The 15,985-nt window shown below is 54.7% G+C and overlaps 6 protein-coding genes across 6 annotated transcripts; 5 read left to right on the top strand and 1 right to left on the bottom strand.

The window, feature by feature from the left end:
* Positions 1–237: 237 nt before the first annotated feature.
* PUNSTDRAFT_137416 (uncharacterized protein) lies at positions 238–1,522 on the top strand (the record flags this gene model as incomplete). Its single annotated transcript, XM_007387058.1, has 2 exons — positions 238–1,225; positions 1,278–1,522. The coding sequence occupies 2 exons, from the start codon at positions 238–240 to the stop codon at positions 1,520–1,522; spliced, it is 1,233 nt and encodes a 410-aa protein (XP_007387120.1).
* Positions 1,523–2,827: 1,305 nt separating this feature from the next.
* Positions 2,828–3,673, bottom strand: PUNSTDRAFT_145800 (uncharacterized protein). The gene is made up of 5 exons (XM_007387057.1): positions 3,629–3,673; positions 3,499–3,569; positions 3,418–3,442; positions 3,141–3,364; positions 2,828–3,075 (listed from the first exon to the last, which is right to left on the bottom strand). The coding sequence occupies exons 1-5, from the start codon at positions 3,642–3,644 to the stop codon at positions 2,965–2,967; spliced, it is 447 nt and encodes a 148-aa protein (XP_007387119.1). The 5' UTR covers positions 3,645–3,673; the 3' UTR covers positions 2,828–2,964.
* Positions 3,674–3,810: 137 nt separating this feature from the next.
* On the top strand, positions 3,811–5,854 carry PUNSTDRAFT_145799 (uncharacterized protein). The gene is made up of 7 exons (XM_007387056.1): positions 3,811–4,073; positions 4,135–4,150; positions 4,199–4,326; positions 4,402–4,777; positions 4,828–5,298; positions 5,355–5,606; positions 5,678–5,854. The coding sequence occupies exons 1-7, from the start codon at positions 3,930–3,932 to the stop codon at positions 5,719–5,721; spliced, it is 1,431 nt and encodes a 476-aa protein (XP_007387118.1). The 5' UTR covers positions 3,811–3,929; the 3' UTR covers positions 5,722–5,854.
* Positions 5,855–6,021: 167 nt separating this feature from the next.
* Positions 6,022–7,728, top strand: PUNSTDRAFT_74287 (uncharacterized protein; the record flags this gene model as incomplete). Its single annotated transcript, XM_007387055.1, has 3 exons — positions 6,022–6,447; positions 6,494–6,567; positions 6,627–7,728. The coding sequence occupies 3 exons, from the start codon at positions 6,022–6,024 to the stop codon at positions 7,726–7,728; spliced, it is 1,602 nt and encodes a 533-aa protein (XP_007387117.1).
* Positions 7,729–8,178: 450 nt separating this feature from the next.
* Positions 8,179–10,317, top strand: PUNSTDRAFT_127808 (uncharacterized protein; the record flags this gene model as incomplete). The annotated part of the gene is made up of 1 exon (XM_007387054.1): positions 8,179–10,317. The coding sequence occupies one exon, from the start codon at positions 8,179–8,181 to the stop codon at positions 10,315–10,317; it is 2,139 nt and encodes a 712-aa protein (XP_007387116.1).
* Positions 10,318–11,924: 1,607 nt separating this feature from the next.
* Positions 11,925–15,382, top strand: PUNSTDRAFT_74062 (uncharacterized protein; the record flags this gene model as incomplete). The annotated part of the gene is made up of 6 exons (XM_007387053.1): positions 11,925–12,491; positions 12,591–13,270; positions 13,334–14,387; positions 14,445–15,005; positions 15,062–15,138; positions 15,199–15,382. 6 exons carry the CDS (start codon positions 11,925–11,927, stop codon positions 15,380–15,382), a joined length of 3,123 nt encoding a protein of 1,040 aa, XP_007387115.1.
* Between the last annotated feature and the right edge of the window lie 603 nt (positions 15,383–15,985).

Raw genomic sequence — 15,985 nt, 5'->3', positions numbered from 1 at the left:
TTCATCGGTCCCCCGATCCACAGGCGATTGCCACTTGCTGAGCAGTGCCGAATCTTGAAGCACGACCTCGACGCATGCCACTCAGCTTATCTCAGTGAATTCACCCTGCGCCAAAAGGCCGTTGCTCATTGTTCACTCGCATCTGCGGAGATCGAGTCACTCAAATCACGGCTCAACACTAGGCAACAGAAGAGCACTCGAAAATCACGCCGGTTTCAGAGCTCCCACAACTTCCTGATGGGCGAGCAAGCAGAGGCTGAGTTTGCCGAACGCCTGCGCGAGAACAACGCAAAGGCTGCAGCAAAGGCTGCAAAGGAGGCTAAGAGAAATGCAACAGATGAGGCAACTCGTCGTCGCCGAACGCAGCTTGCAATTGACAGGAATATCCGATTTAGGACCATCCCAAAGCGGAAGGCAGACGTTGAAGATCTTGCCTATCTCCTCCACCTCCCTCTCGACGGCACTGTGGCAACGCTGACTGCGGCTATCAAGTCTCATCTTCAAGAAACACCTCTATTGAAGACAGATTCACGATTTGCTGGCCTTTACGGCCTTCCGGTTCCGCCTATATCGCTGCCAGATCTCAACCTAGCAGCGACACCGACCCGCTCCGATGCTGCCCCGGTTCCAGCTACCACCGAGGATGATAACGGGGTAGGAGACTGCGCTGAAAGCGATAGTACGGAAAATACAGACGGGGAGGAGGATGGCACGGAGGATGATGCCGAGGACGGCTGGGGCATGGACGTCGTCGATGCCGTAGTACCCAACGGCAGAAATGCGACTGACGAGGCAGCTCATTGTCGCCGAACGCAGCTTGCGCTCGACATGAACGTTCGATTTCGGACCATCCCAAAGCGGAAGGCAGACGTTGAAGATCTTGCCTACCTCCTCCACCTCCCTCTCAAAGGTACTATTGCCACACTGACTGCGACTATCAAGGCTCATCTTCAAGAAACACCTCTATTGAAGACGGATCCACGATTTGCTGGCCTTTACCACCTTCCGGTTCCGGCTATATCACTGCCAGATTTCGACCTAGCAGCGACACCAACCCGCTTCGATGCTGCTCCGGTTCTGGCTACCACCGAGGACGATAACGGGGTAGGAGGCTGCACTGAAAGTGATAGTACGGAAAATACAGATAGAGAGGAGGATAGCGCAGAGGAGGATGATGAGGATGGCTGGGGAATGGATGTCGACGACGCCATAGCTCCCAATGACAGTGAGTTGTCGTTCTGCACTGTCTCCGCTACGATTGACACTCTACCTTGCAGATATATCGAAATCCTCGCAACTGTGTTCGCCTGCGCCCACCAACGTCACCCGGCTGGCTCCTCTCTCGCTCCCTCTTCACCCTGCCAACATCAATCGCCCTCCGACAGCGATATCATCCCCGCATGCCCTCACTTCCGCGGGGTTCCAATCTCTCGCGTCACAGTTCGCTGGCACAACATTCGCCAAGCCTAAGCACCAGGTTCAACCCACGTACGGAGGCCGTTTCCCGCCAGGTCTCCAGTGAGCGCCACGCGCTGTCACGCTGCTGGCCACCCACCGCAGCAACGGTATACCCGCTAGCAGACCCCTCTGTGGCCAGGCGAAAATATATACGCACGTAGCAGAAAGCATTTATGGTAGATAAACAGCAATTGAAATGAATTTACTACAGGCCACGTCGCATATTTGTGCGGTGATGAGGCGCGTGCACCCGGCGAGCGCTTGACATGACCCAGAACACGTCCTCTTTAGGTCGTGCAAGAGAAGTTTGATCACATTGACACTGCCTCCATTGTATGCCGCATTGAACTCTGGACTTATACATAGAATAAGAAGCAAATGTATTCAATCAGTTCATAAATGTGACCCATCAGATTTGCGAATGCGCCGTACGACGAAGTCCTCAAATGTGGCAAATGCCACATCTCTCCCTATAGCTGTCTCGGCATCGTCGTCACTCCCCTACCCACCTGACTGCGGCACGCGAGCGGCGCAGTCGCTGGGTTATATTCACAAGACGAAGGTTGTCGGAAAGGCGCACGGGTGCACTGGTAATGTGGCAGTGCACAAGGGCGGTCACAATGGTATCTTTCTCGATATTCTCCTGTATCATCTCTTGTTATGATATTGTTTTACAAGAGAAATATTAAGGAGAGATTTGGCGCAGCACAGGGGTCCAGTATCTAGAGGGAAAGGATTAGCCGCGATGGCCACAGGATGCCAAAGATGGCCCAGTGTGACAACAATGGCGCGTCACGTCCCGTCACGCCACCTCACAGACCTGGCGGGAAACGGCCTCCGTACCCACGACACGTTGGCATGCCGCTGTACAACCCGCGTTGAACGACGAGAACGTACCACCCGCACCCCGTCACCATATGATAACGGTCTTGAACCCTACTTCGGGCAGACATAATGACACCGAACCTCACTTGAAAACCTCCTACTAATGCATAATGCTGAGCCTGATGTGCTTAAACAGGTTAGCTTACTTTTCAGGAAGATATAATACTGTAGATAGCATTGTGTTGTAGTGTACATTCATCTTATAGATCTGCTGGTGGAGAGAACTCGTTCTGTGCGCTGCGACGTCGACGCGACATCTCGTGCCGAAGCGGAGGCTGGAGATGCCGGCTGTGACACGAGTGTGACCCTGGTAGGAACTCCGGGTCCCTCAACGGCCTCATCCCGTAAAATATTCCTAGCATCTTTGCAACGTCCCGTAAAAATATAACGACTAGCTCAGACTGTGTCGAAGATAGGGACACATCATTACGAAACATAGAAAGCGTGGTCACTAATCATAATTTTGGTTCCCACTTCAAACAGTGTTTTCGATAGGAACACTGGTTCCATGATAGTACATGTTGCGATTGCGTGCTGATATGGATTACAGGTTGTTTGTGTTAAGCTATCCGTTGTATACTCGCTTGATTTCCTTTCCACACTCGACGTGGCCGTCCTTGCCTAGTCCGCGAATAGTCCACCTTCACGCTGGTAGCCATTTTCACGCCCGCTTTCGCGCGAGGTCGCCCTCGACGGCTGCACGCCCGTCTGGCTCCGAATCTCGTCGATTTCCTGTCCGGGGGCATCGGTCAATACTACACGATGGAGAGCCGATAGGGGGGGGGGGGTATACTCACATCTCGCCAGCGCTCAAACTTTGCAAGTAATGTCTCCTGCTTCCCGGTGTTGTCTGTGTCGGAGACTCTGCCGCCGTCCCCTTCAATGGCTTCGATGGCTTCCAGGAGGGCGCGGTCGACCTTGTACAGCACGTCCTGCAGCAGGAAGGGGTTTCCAACCGCTAGCAATGACGATGAACTGCGTCCGCGATCTCCTACACCAGATATCGAGCCCGCAGGAGCTTCTGCACATAATCTATGAGCGAATATTCGTGAACTCGTGTGGCAACATACACACCGTGAGGATCTGTATACGGAAAGACCTGTATCATATCTCATGAGCGTGGTTCTGATACACATCGTCAAAAAGGATACGCACCCCTGCTGGGTTCTCGATGCTTGGCGAAGGGGGCTCGCCGTAGTGGTGGGTGTGCGGAAACTTCGCATCAGCTGCATAGTTGCCAAATGAGTTACATCTCATATGCGGTAGGAATTGAGTTGGATTATACCTTCACCGAGTGACATTGTGACTGGGAGATATTACTAGGGATGCGTAGAGAATAAGAATGCGGGTAAAGGTGCAAAGCACCGGCCGGCCATCGAAGGAAGAGATCATAGGGGTGGATTACGTAATGTCATCGGGCGAGTTCCGCGCCATTTCGTCTGCGCGAAATCTTGTGTGCCCTTGCGACGAGTCACTAGCAAGCTTCGCTGGAAATCCGCCTCGATCTCGGATCATACTTCCATTGTGAAGATACTCGATAGAACCTCTAGATCTCCTCGGAAGACCACCCTTATATCGACGCAAAGATGCCCGGAGACGAAACACTGCAGAAAGATCACATTGATTCGGGATCTGAGGACGAGGAGGATGAGATCGAGGAGGACATCCCTAAAGTCGAGGTGGACGTGACGAAGCTTACTGCGCTATCACCTGAAGTCATCTCGAAACAAGTACGTCCCATTTCGTCCACGATCTTGAAGTAATGAGAGAGCTGCGACTGACGCAGCTCAGGCGACGATAAATCTGGGTTAGTGAAGCGAAGGAATCGCGCTGTTGTAGGGCTAATGTTGTGTAGGGACGATTGGACATGTGGCCCACGGGAAGTCGACGGTGGTGAAGGCGATATCTGGCGTCATGACTGTGCGGTTCAAGAATGAGCTCGTCCGCAACATCACCATCAAGCTTGGTTACGCGAACGCGAAAGTAAGTTACCTTTTTTTGAATTTACCATAGTGGCCATGCTTAATGCCACCATACTTCCCTCCCTTCGTCGATTAGATCTACAAATGCGAGAACGATGCGTGCCCAAGACCTGGCTGCTACCGCTCATACCGCTCCGACAAAGAAGATCACCCACCATGCGAACGCCCAGGGTGTGGTCATCGTATGAAGCTCATCCGCCATGTCTCCTTCGTCGACTGCCCCGGTCACGACATTCTCATGGCCACCATGTTGAACGGTGCCGCGGTCATGGACGCCGCGCTGCTGCTCATCGCGGGAAACGAAACTTGCCCACAACCGCAAACCTCGGAACATCTTGCCGCGGTGGAGATCATGAAGCTTGAGCACATCATCATCCTGCAAAACAAGGTGGATCTCATCAAGGAGCAACAGGCTCTCGAGCACCACAAAAGCATTACCGCCTTCGTCAAGGGTGCGTATCCGGCACTTATGCTTTGCGATCCCATGCTGAACATTCCGCAGGCACCGTGGCCGAGTCATCTCCTATTGTCCCGATATCTGCCCAGCTGAAGTACAACATCGACGCTGTCAACGAGTACATCGTGAAGCGCATCCCCGTTCCCGTCCGCGATTTCACTTCCGACCCCAAGCTCATCGTCATCCGATCCTTCGACGTCAACAAACCAGGTGCGGAAGTCGACGAACTCAAGGGCGGCGTCGCTGGCGGCTCCATCCTCACCGGCGTCCTCCGCCTCGGCCAGGAGATCGAGATCAGACCCGGAATCGTCACGAAGGACGCGTCGGGACGGAACAAGTGCAAGCCGATCTTCAGCAAGATCGTCACGCTGCTCGCGGAGAACAACCAGCTGCAGTTCGCGGTGCCCGGTGGGCTGATCGGTGTCGGAACCAAGATTGACCCGACCTTGTGCCGTGCGGACCGACTCGTTGGGCAGGTCTTGGGCGCGGTCGGTAAACTACCCCAGATTTACACGGGTGAGATTCATGCAGTGAGCGGAGTCTCTATGCGAGTTGATGAATCGCCATCACAGAGCTGGAGATTAGTCTCTTCCTTCTCCGTCGTCTACTCGGTGTGAAGACTGAGGACAAGAAGCAAACCAAGGTCTCCAAGCTCGTCAAGAACGAGCTGCTCCTCATCAACATCGGCTCCACCTCCACCGGTGGCCGTGTGCTTAGCGTCAAGGCAGACTTGGCCAAGATTCAGCTCACGTCACCAGCGTGCACGGAGATTGGCGAGAAGGTTGCCCTTTCACGTAGGATAGAAAAGCATTGGCGACTTGTTGGTGCGTACCACTTCCACTTCGTCACCCTCCGTGCCTGCACCGTCAGTTTCCACTAACCTGGTCTTTATTAGGATGGGGAAGCGTCCAACGCGGTACCGTTTTGGAGGTGGACTAGATCAAAGTCGTGCTTGAGCAAGCCTACCGAAACGTTCCGCGCGAGGCGCGGTCCCTGTAGCCTTACGTGTCGCATAGAACATTCTTGTACGCCCTAGGTTGATGTTTTGCTGGGAATGTTGTTTTCCGATCCCATAGTCGTCATGATCAGGGGCTCGACGCGACCGAGACCGTCCATCGCAGCGTCAGCTGTGTCCATGGCATCACATCGTCTCTACATTGCTCTTGTCACGCCTCCGGTGGCACAGAGCTCCTTGCGTCTTGCAACGACAGGATGTACTGAAACGAGAGCGCTACTGAGATGATTTCACCCCGGGCCTACGTCCTGCACAACCGGGTCACTCACGCTCGCCTCCTTCCGCAAACCGCTACACACGCGTTCAGATACCCAACGCTCTCCTTGTTATTGTCTCTGGATGCTCTGGAATCCGGACAGCTTGACTTGGCTCGGGGATGGATATTCGGCTATGGCTCGCTGTGGGGTCGATTGACAGGTCTCCGACCTCAAGGATACCTTACCGCGGTCGCTCCGGGCTCGACGGGTTTGTCCATCAATGAGAAGCTGGTCCTCCTCCTCACTTCTCGTGGGTATGCGGATGCGAAAAACCGAGTACACGATGTGTGGTTACAGACGATGCCGGGCTTCCTTGGAATTGAAGGCATCAACCCGTTGTCGGTATACTATTGCTATACTCCCGCGGGCGAGCTTTGGTTAGTCGTACTGGAGGTGAGCTCTCTTTAGCCACGCTCTTCGTGATATCGCTCATGATCAGGTTCACAACACCTTCGGAGAAGCACATGTTTATCTACTGGAGTTGGGTAAGGGAGAGGAGAAACCTAGGCGAGGGTGCGTGGTTCCCCGCTCGCACTGAGCAAGAAAAAGTCTGAACCAACCCGTCCACGCAGATTCGACCATCAATGGACATTCCCTCGTCGTTTCCATGTCTCTCCCTTCAACGACCGCTCCGGGTTTTACACCGTCTCTTTGAACGCTCCATCCCATCCTCCGTCCCCCAATGGTCAGATTGACGTCGTCAAGCCTCCACTTCCCGTTGTACGAGTCGATTTCCGTCTCCCATCGGACACTGTTGACGGCTCAGCACCACATGACAACGAGAAGGCCGGTGCCTTGAAGCTCACAGCTACTATCCGACCTACCTCAGCTATCCCCTTGACCGTGTCTTCTCTCCTCTCCGCTATACTCGGAGCGCCTCTCGGATTACTCCTAAGCATGCCTCGCATCCTCTACCAAGCGTGGATACTACACTACCGGAAGGGTCTCGACGTATATGCGCGCCCAGAACCATACCCCGTTCAGCCACTCCTCCTTGAAGGAGACTGCATGAAATCACCAGCATCATCATTGCTGGGTGGAGGTGTAGGCTGGCAACCGGAAGGTCCGTTGGAAGCGTACACACGGAGGCGTATTGAAGGTTTCTTGCGCCGCCGCGCACGAGACACGAACACCGTCGTCTCTCTCATCTCCGCCAATCCCGCCGTTCCTCCACTCACCTTCGGCGCGGAAAATGAGTCGTCGTCCCACCTGCTCATCCACTATATGTCTCCGCGGTTCTTCTCCACGTTGTTCCTGATGCCCTCCGCTGCCCACGCCCTCCTGACAGCGAGCGACCAAGCACAGAGCAAGATCGACCGTATATTCTGGACCTCGGATCGCGCGCTGTTCCTTCGCGTATTCCATAACCCTTCCTCGCCGAGTCGGACGCTCGCGCAGCGCTTCCGGCTCCGACCTGTGCCGCCTGTGGTACTGACGTCTCCTGGTTTACCCATTCCTCCCCGACACCCTCTAGATCCCGACGCTCGTGTGCATGCGCTGATCAAATCTGCCCGTACCTTCAGCGACCTGACGGTGCTCGCCCTCCTCATGTTCGCGGAACTACTGGAAAAGTGGATTTTCACATTGGTGAAAGCGCGGTTCGTCCCGGGTGAAGAACCGTGGGGCAGATGGAGCAGAGCAGAGGCAGGGCTTGGTGCGAACACTAAGACATGACACGATCCAGATGTATCGTAGATGGACTGTTTGAGATCATATACAGGATGTGTATTGGACATTATATGCGCATCGGCCTAGATCCAGGCGTATATGGGAGCAGTCATATTCGCGTTGCAAGGCTGGAGGACTATGAGGAAGTGCAGGGACGACGTTGTCTGTGACTCTGTGCCCAAACCATGCTTCGTCTCCAGAAGGGAGCCTGCCATGCAGTGACTCGTGACCGACACTGACCGTGTGGTGTGGAACGCTGACATACGCTGATGTTGCGCGTACAGCCCGAGTGCCACGTTCGCGAATATTCTCCCGCCTTCGGTTTCCTTTTTGGAGCAGCGCCCCCTGCGTTCTCGCACCTTCGACGACCGTCGTCGTTCTCCACCGCGAAATGTATATTATCGCCCGCCCCCGCGTCATGTCGCGCACTACTCAACTTGACCGCTGTCGTCGACGATGTTCAACTCGTACTATCCAGACCCATACGGCTACTCTGCCTATCGGCCCTCCGATAACGCCTACCTGCGCGCCCTAGCTGAGGAGCGCGCTGCCCAACAGCAATACGAAGCCGCCCGCCGCGCCGAACAAGAGGCCCGTGAGCGTGCTGCGCGTGCTCGCCTCGCCCAGGAACGGCTTGGCCAGCTCGGTCACGGCCACGGTCAGCAATGGAGCGCCTACCTTGACGATGACGAAGACGATGGCTACGGCTACGGCAGCGGTTACACCCCTAACCCCTACACATCGTTCGGCTACAGCCCGCGAGAGCGCGCATACCTGGAGGAGCAAAGGAGGAGGCAGGAGATGTTGGAGAGATTGGAGCGTGAGCGGGAGAGGGAACGCGAGCGGCTACTGCAAGAGCAAAGGTTGCAGGAGCAACAGCGTGAACTTGAACGCCTTCGTCGTCTAGAGCAAGAGACCCTCCTCCGTCAACGCCAACAGGCTGAGCGCGAAGAAGCCGAGCGCCGTCGCAGGAGACAGAGCGAGCGCTTCACGCAACCCACGGACCCTCTGGATGCGTTCTATCGCAGCCTTGGCATCCCCGTCCCCCAACGTTTCGATGCCACTGATGTAGACGATACGGTAAGCAACCATGCCTATCCATCAGTCAAATCGCTGTTATTGACGTTCGTCTCCTCCCAGTTCGCCCGTGGACGACGTCAACCACCGCTTTCGTCGCGCGCTCGTACACAGTCACCCGGTCATACGCGAGCGCGTTCAATGGCTCCTCCCAGCCCGAAGCAAACCCCTCATCCTGCCCATTCTACCAAGCAGGCCGAAGCCCCTCGTGCGGCGGAACCCGCTCGGTCGCCGAAGCCCTCGTCACCACAGTGGACCCCAGAACAGCACGCCGCTGCCAGCAAAATACAGACCTTCTATCGCACCAACCTCCCGCGACGGAAAGCTCTCGCGTCCATCGCATCCGTCGGCGAGCGCTTCGACAAGCTCAAGTCCGAGTTCTCCTTCCCCGCCACCGTCGACTTCATCCTCGATGGCGAAACCGTTCACGTCACTCCGCCCCCTACGCCTAGCCTCTCTTCTGATACCGTCGATAGCGGCGAGACGGAGACGGAGAACACGCCCCGGCTCGCGTATACCCACAACAACACTCCTCTTCACGCGTACGCGGAGCAGCTTAACCGACTGCTTATCTCGCTTGATACGGTGGAGAGCGGCGGCGATAAGGCTGTGAGGGAGAGGCGAAAGGAGATGGTGCGGAAGGTTGAGGCGGAGGCGGAGAACTTGGATCGGTGGCGGAAGCAGGTGTGGAAGGCGTATCTGCGTGCGCAGAGCAGCGCCGAAGCAGATGTTCCCATGCAAACGGAGTCCGCAACTGCAGCTCCTGTCGAGCCATGCGTGCCTGCTACCGAGGAGGCGGGCGTGATGCAGACGGACTCTAGTCAGCAAGTCGACGCCGCGGAGTCAGCAACGTCAGCCGCGGCCAAGTACGACACATCCACCGTGCAAACGGAGTTGCTTAATACCGATGCGCCAGCGGACGCCTACGAGCCTACTTCACCCATGATCGAAGACGTTCCCGAACCAGGCTCGACAGTCGCTTCGGTGCCTTCCGCGACCTTGGCGCCTGCAGTTCCCTCGACCCCTACAGAACCCGCTGCCGCTGACCACGACACCAGCGCGTTGGTCATTCCGAGCACCGTTGATGAAGATCTTTTCTCGGCTGCGCGCTCGTCACAAGAGCCTGTACCTCCCACAGGTGAAATGGAGGGCACATCAAGCCAGAGCGAAGCGTATACGGTCGCTGCGGAGGACGTGACGGTTGATCAGCCACAAGCGGTGGCAGAGGAGGAGGAGAGGGATGCCGATATGGCTGTTGAGAGCGAGTCGGCGACGCAGGACCCGCGAGAGAAGGATCAGAGGCAGGATGCTGTGGAGGAGACGAATGCGGAGAATGCGAAGCTCCCGGAGCCGAAGGATGACGAGAAGATGGAGGTTGAGAGCACTGAATCGGAATCCAGCGCTCATGAGGAACCGAGAACGCCCACCGATGCGGAACGCCGGCCAGAAAATCATCTTGCTGAAGACGCGAAGGCGGGGCAGCAACAATTTGGGGATGCGGAAGTCGTTGTTGTATGACCCCGTATTGTATATTCTTCGTTTTTCGTCTGTCGTGATCTCAATTCATTTGCACGTGTAACATATAATCTTATGCAATTGTACGTGTAGCACCCCTGCTATGGACTCGATGCGATAATGCCAATCTGGACACCAGCGACCAGACACTTTGCCTCCGTTGCTATGCGGGTTTTAATCAAATAATCACACTCTCATACTTAGCCACTTCTGCGTCGTTGCATCACAACTCAATGTCTTGTCGTTTCGTGCTGTGCAAAGGATTGAGTCTTATGTTGTGGCCCTTTCTTCTCATTTGGGTGAAAGGAAGCGGCCCCAAGGGGCCGCCCCTTCGGGCGCAAACCGAAGGCGGGCCCGGAGGCTCGCCTGAAGTTTGCTAAGAAAGGATTCACGAAAGATCGGGAATGGGGAGGGTGGGTTTTGATGCAGGTATGCCCCGGCCGCTCTCGCGGTGAGGCTCCGGAAAGGAATAGCGTGAGAAATTGTACATTGACGCGGCGTTACGATACGTGCTCCCTCTCTCCAAGACGGCGCACCGAGCTTCGCTCGGTGCTCGCTTTTCCAAATCTCACTTGTCTTTTGCGTCACTGGCAACTGAAGGTGCACTGGAGTCCAGTCGGGCCTGGGGACTCTATGTAGACGATCGACATTCGACGAATTTCGAGCTTACATACGATCCCCTACATCACGCTTCTCCCGACGAATTCTCTCGGCATTGCTTCACCTTCTCCCGCTGGCTGTGTTATATGGTTCTATACTCACCACCTCCCCCATGAGAGTAGCATGTCGTATCTGGTTCCTTCGCTTCTTGAATATCTTCCAACCCTGCTCGTGCACGCGCATCGCCCGCCATGATGCTAACATTAGCCGAATACTCTGAATCCATTGCTCTTTGCGTGGCTCCGCATGCACCGGAATCATGATACGGATTTCCGACGCGCTTCACTCTCATGCGGCCCTGTTGACTCATCGTCATGAAATCAAATGTCCCGTTCGAGGTTCTTTGATGATGATATGGGCGCTGTTGAATCCTGAGGCCTGAGGCCTGAGTTGTGACGCATTACCGTGAGGGCGCCGGCGGTATTCCAACCATAACTACAAGAAGTCATCAGCCCCAGTCATATATAAGGTGCGAGCAAGTTATCTTCGTGGACTCAGCGCCGCTAAAGATCGCGATGGCAGGTCACGATGATGTTGCTTCAGCGTTCCGTGCGTTTATTGCTTGTCCGTATTGTACTTTTCACTCATATATCATGGTTATCGCTAGTGGGGCCTCTTACCGTCAAGCCGGATTGCTCTCCAGAGCATGTGCCTTCTTCTCCCCCAGGAATGCGACGCATATGCGAGTGTGCAACAAGTGAGCCTTCGTTATCCCCCCCCCTAAGATTACGGCTTGCTCATAACCACCTATGTCAGTACCGGTGCCTGAGCCTACCGCAGCTCTTGCGGACGCCCTACGACTTTATGACAGATTTTGTAGGGAGAGCGATCTCGAAATTGCCAAGGATTGCATCGAACAATACGAAGCCCTCTTAGCCGACACCACGACGCGGACTGGGGATTGCTCGGTGGCTTTCAGTGACCCTGATAACCGTGACGGTGCTCCTGAGATGGTTGCCTATGCGCCTACGAGACAGTACCATGTTCTTATTCATCTTGCACGAGTGTACGAGACCCGGTCTGTCTATGCCGATGACCCGACAGATCTCGATACTGCCATCACTCATGGAAGGCGCGCTCTGGAACTCTGTAACGCAGAGCATGCCGACTGCCCTACCGTATCTGTATTCTACGCGGGCATGTTGGATGCTCACGCCGGCAGGTCGTCGGATATTGAGGCGAGACGTGCCGCGGAGAACATGTGCCGCCATGCCATCTCGCTCTGTGCTCCCGGCCATCCTTTGAGAGCGACAGCTTGTTGCACTCTCTCGTGGATCGTCCATCAGTACCTAGGGATGACATCTATCGTCGAAGCAATAAAGCTGCAGCGACAGGCTCTGGCAGAGATAGTGCCTTCCCAAGCCCACGATAAGCACCGACACCTTCGATACCTGGGCACGTACTTGCTTCGTTCGTACGAATTCTCCGGAAATCGAGGCGACCTCGATGAATCTGTTGGCGTTCTCAAGGAGGCTCTACGTCTGTGCCCAGCCAATCACGTCGAGCGATACAAAGCTGTGTATTATACCCTCATGGGAATGTACCACAGATCCTACGACTATGGCGCTCTCAGTGATCTCGACAGAGCGATCGACATCGGACGACTTACTGTGCAGACAGATCGCCCGCATGGCCAGCCGCGCTTAAACCTCTTGACGACCATGGGCAATCTACTCACATTTCGCCATCAACTTACCCTATCGGAAAAAGACATCAAGGAATCGGTGGAGTTTCAGCGCACGTCTCTGCAACGCTCCCCTCCCCACGCCGAAGTTTACTGGATTTACCTAGATAACCTATCCATAGCACTGCGCCTCCAGTTCGCCTGCACTGGCGAGCTCAGCGATCTCGAGGAGTCACTTCAGCTCTGTCGACAAGCCGTGGATGCTTTATCTGAAGACAATACCCGATGGTTCTCTCCTGCTCGCAATCTTGCAGCAACATTAATTCTACGTTTTCACGAAGCGGGCGATCTATCCGACCTCAATGAAGCACTCTACTGGGATCGGCGTGCTCTAGCAGCTATTTCTCCCTCCCACACGGAACGGGGCGACGTTACGATGAAAGTCATATCTCATCTTTGCACGCGTTACGAGGTGCTTGGTAACCTAGAGGACCTCGAGGAGGCCATATCATTGGCGGAAGCACTAGTTGGCATCATCCCTTCCGATCATTCTTTCGATCGGGCTGAAGCGAAATTTTACCTATCCAAGGCTCTCATCCTACGTGGGAAGGACCGACACGATGTTTCCGACCTCAATCGAGCTATCCAATATCTTTCACTTGTCATAGCCGAGTATTCAGAGCGGTCGTCTTGGCCGGAGCTGCGGCGCACACTTGCTAGATGCCACTACGCAAGATATCGACATACTCACCACGTCGAAGATGCTTCATATGCATCGGATATCATCATAGACCTTCTACATACAGTCAACCCCGGCCGTCGCGAGCGATACCACTGCCTCATAGCTGCTGCGAAGCTATCGCTGCATCACGACACCCCCTACCGCGACCCGGTGCTCGCGCTCAACTATCTGACAGAGGCCTTGGCAGACGATCATCGAGATGTGCGATCACGAATTCGAGATGGGACGGACATACTCCGAATCATTCAACAGTGTCATAGGGATATGTTTGCCGAAGAACAGCCCATATCGTTGCTGCTCCTGGACATTTATGCGCAGGTTATCAGCCTCCTACCTCGTGTGGCACTCTTGGGTCCTCATTTGCGAACGCGGCTTGATTCCCTGATCATCGGTCAGGATATAGCTCGTGAAGGCGCGTCTCACGCACTTGCTATTTCGCTACCGCAGAGGGCCGTGGAGATATTGGAACAAGGCCGTGCCGTCTTCTGGGCACATATCTTATGCCTTCGTTCTCCTTTCGAAGCGGTGCCGGACGACCTTCGTGCGGGGCTAACGTTTCTCGCTCGACAGTTAGATAGGATACTTGACTCGCCGAACGACGCTGATGAATCCAAGGCGACAGAACTCGAGGCTGCCCGGAGAAGACAGCAAAGCGAGGAATTCAACTCCTTGCTCGAGAAGGTCCGGCGCCTTCCTGGGTTAGAGCGTTTCCTGCTTCCTGACCAGTTTACCATGCTGGCAAGGTCCGCAGAGAGAGGGCCAGTGGTGATGCTTGTTTCCAGCGCACTGGCATGTCATGCCATTATCATCAAGCCGTCCGGAGACATTCTGAGCCTCGCTTTGAAGCGGATTACGGAGGATTGGCTTGTCGAAGCAGAGACAGCATGGCATTCTGGCGTCATGGAAGCGAGGTCGGCCCTGAGGGAGCGTCTAAGTTTAGTGAAAGCTGGAAATCGTGCGTCGTCAAGACGCACGCGGATTGCCAATGTGTTACATCGACTGTGGCAGGATGTAGTGCAACCTGTCCTGCTGGCTTTGAACATAGAGGTATGAGTTACAGTTCAATCCCCTATATGCACGAATACTGATATCTTGAATGTATAGTCCGCAACAGGAAAAACGCGCCCCCGCCTGTGGTGGTGTCCGACTGGTCGCTTCTCTCATCTTCCTGTTCATGCTGCCGGCACAGAGGAGTGTTGGTGCTCCGATTATGTCGTATCCTCGTATATTCCGACTCTTGGATCCCTCCTTGCGGCAAGAAGAGCATACAAACCAATCAAGAAAAATGATGTTCAAGCTCTTGTCACGGCAGTTCCGTCGACACTCCTTTCAGAATGGAGTGATCTCCATTGGACAGTCGAAGAAGTCGGCGCTGTACGTCAGGCCTTGTCAGCGCGAGCAACGATAGGTCTTCGACAAGGAGGCGGCAAACCTGATCTGCTGCTGAACAGTGATGGGCTGACGACTGGGAGGCTCCTCGAGGAATTGCCGCAGGCGAACATTCTCCACCTCGCGTGCCACGGCTACCAGAACCCGGAGAACCCGCTCAAAAGCGGTTTCGTGATGCGAGATTCCATGCTGACCATCGAGGAGTTGATGCCCGTGCCGCTTCCGAACGCATTCATGGCTTTCCTGAGTGCCTGCGAGACCGCGAAAGGAGACGGAGTGAGTTGTCGATCCGATACTCGTTCAGGGAACACTTACAAAAGCACATCTTATAGAGACAACCGGACCAGACGGTCCACCTTGCTGCAACCATGTTGTTCGCCGGCTTCAAAAGTGTCATTGCCACTCTGTGGTAAGCTTGGTCATGATTCGCTCTTGCAGCCGATCAGTTCGCTCCACTGAAACCACGTAGGTCCATGGAAGATATCGACGGGCCCACGATAGCAAAATCGGTGTATTCGGACATATTCAGCAATGACGGAGAGCACCTCGACCCCGATGAAGTTGCATATGCGCTGGACGAAGCTATTCAGAAGTTGAGGAAAGATCATCCGGACCCGAGTAGATGGGCGCCATACGTACATCTCGGAATGTAATCGAAGGTTGCGACTCACAGGGGAAATGGACTATCGCAAAGATTTGCTGAGGAAATATGTCTTTCTGGTACATGTCTAAGACTCACCTTCGGATCTCCAGCGCACAGCGACACGGAAGCGTCTCCGCATACGGTGGGGTATCGCAGCTTGTGAGCTTGAGTCCTCGATTTGTTGAAGCTTCCGAGTTTGGATTCGACATGCTTGAAGGATCCTGGTGCTAGGCTGATGTTCGAAGGTTCATATGAATCCATTCGATATCTCAAACACCACACTACCACCTCTGGAAGTGAACCTGCACGGAAATGTTATGTTTTGTTTGCATGTGAATGAAGTGGCGCTCCATACCTTAGAGACGTAGGCGACCCTCTCTTCTCTCTCCGCAGATTCAGAAAGCATAGTGCAGCCATCATCGTCGGCTGACAGAGATGCGAGCTCAACATATGTCTCAGTTTCGAACATGCGGACGCCCTTCGGATCAATAAGACAAATTTGGCCGACGGAGGCCTTATAGCGAATGAAAGCGAAACGAATACGTTCTTTCAGCAATTTGGCGCTCGGCTTGAGTGAATTGTCGTATGGTGAACGCAAAGGACGACGAAGTTG

Source organism: Punctularia strigosozonata (genome assembly GCF_000264995.1).
Source record: "Punctularia strigosozonata HHB-11173 SS5 unplaced genomic scaffold PUNSTscaffold_12, whole genome shotgun sequence".
Lineage (NCBI taxonomy): Eukaryota > Fungi > Basidiomycota > Agaricomycetes > Corticiales > Punctulariaceae > Punctularia > Punctularia strigosozonata.
Note: the sequence above shows the minus strand (reverse complement) of the source record. Positions and strands in the feature narration are given on the sequence as shown.

Bases quoted from the DNA above. Each gene is read 5' to 3' on its own strand.
- PUNSTDRAFT_145799 (XM_007387056.1), top strand. From the start codon at position 3,930: ATGCCCGGAGACGAAACACTGCAGAAAGATCACATTGATTCGGGATCT. The intron at 4,327-4,401 runs GTAAGTTACCTT...TTCGTCGATTAG, and splicing joins TTGGTTACGCGAACGCGAAA to ATCTACAAATGCGAGAACGA. The intron at 4,778-4,827 runs GTGCGTATCCGG...AACATTCCGCAG, and splicing joins CATTACCGCCTTCGTCAAGG to GCACCGTGGCCGAGTCATCT.
- PUNSTDRAFT_145800 (XM_007387057.1), bottom strand. The intron at 3,443-3,498 runs GTGCGTATCCTT...GATATGATACAG, and splicing joins GCATCGAGAACCCAGCAGGG to GTCTTTCCGTATACAGATCC. The intron at 3,076-3,140 runs GTGAGTATACCC...GCCCCCGGACAG, and splicing joins AGTTTGAGCGCTGGCGAGAT to GAAATCGACGAGATTCGGAG.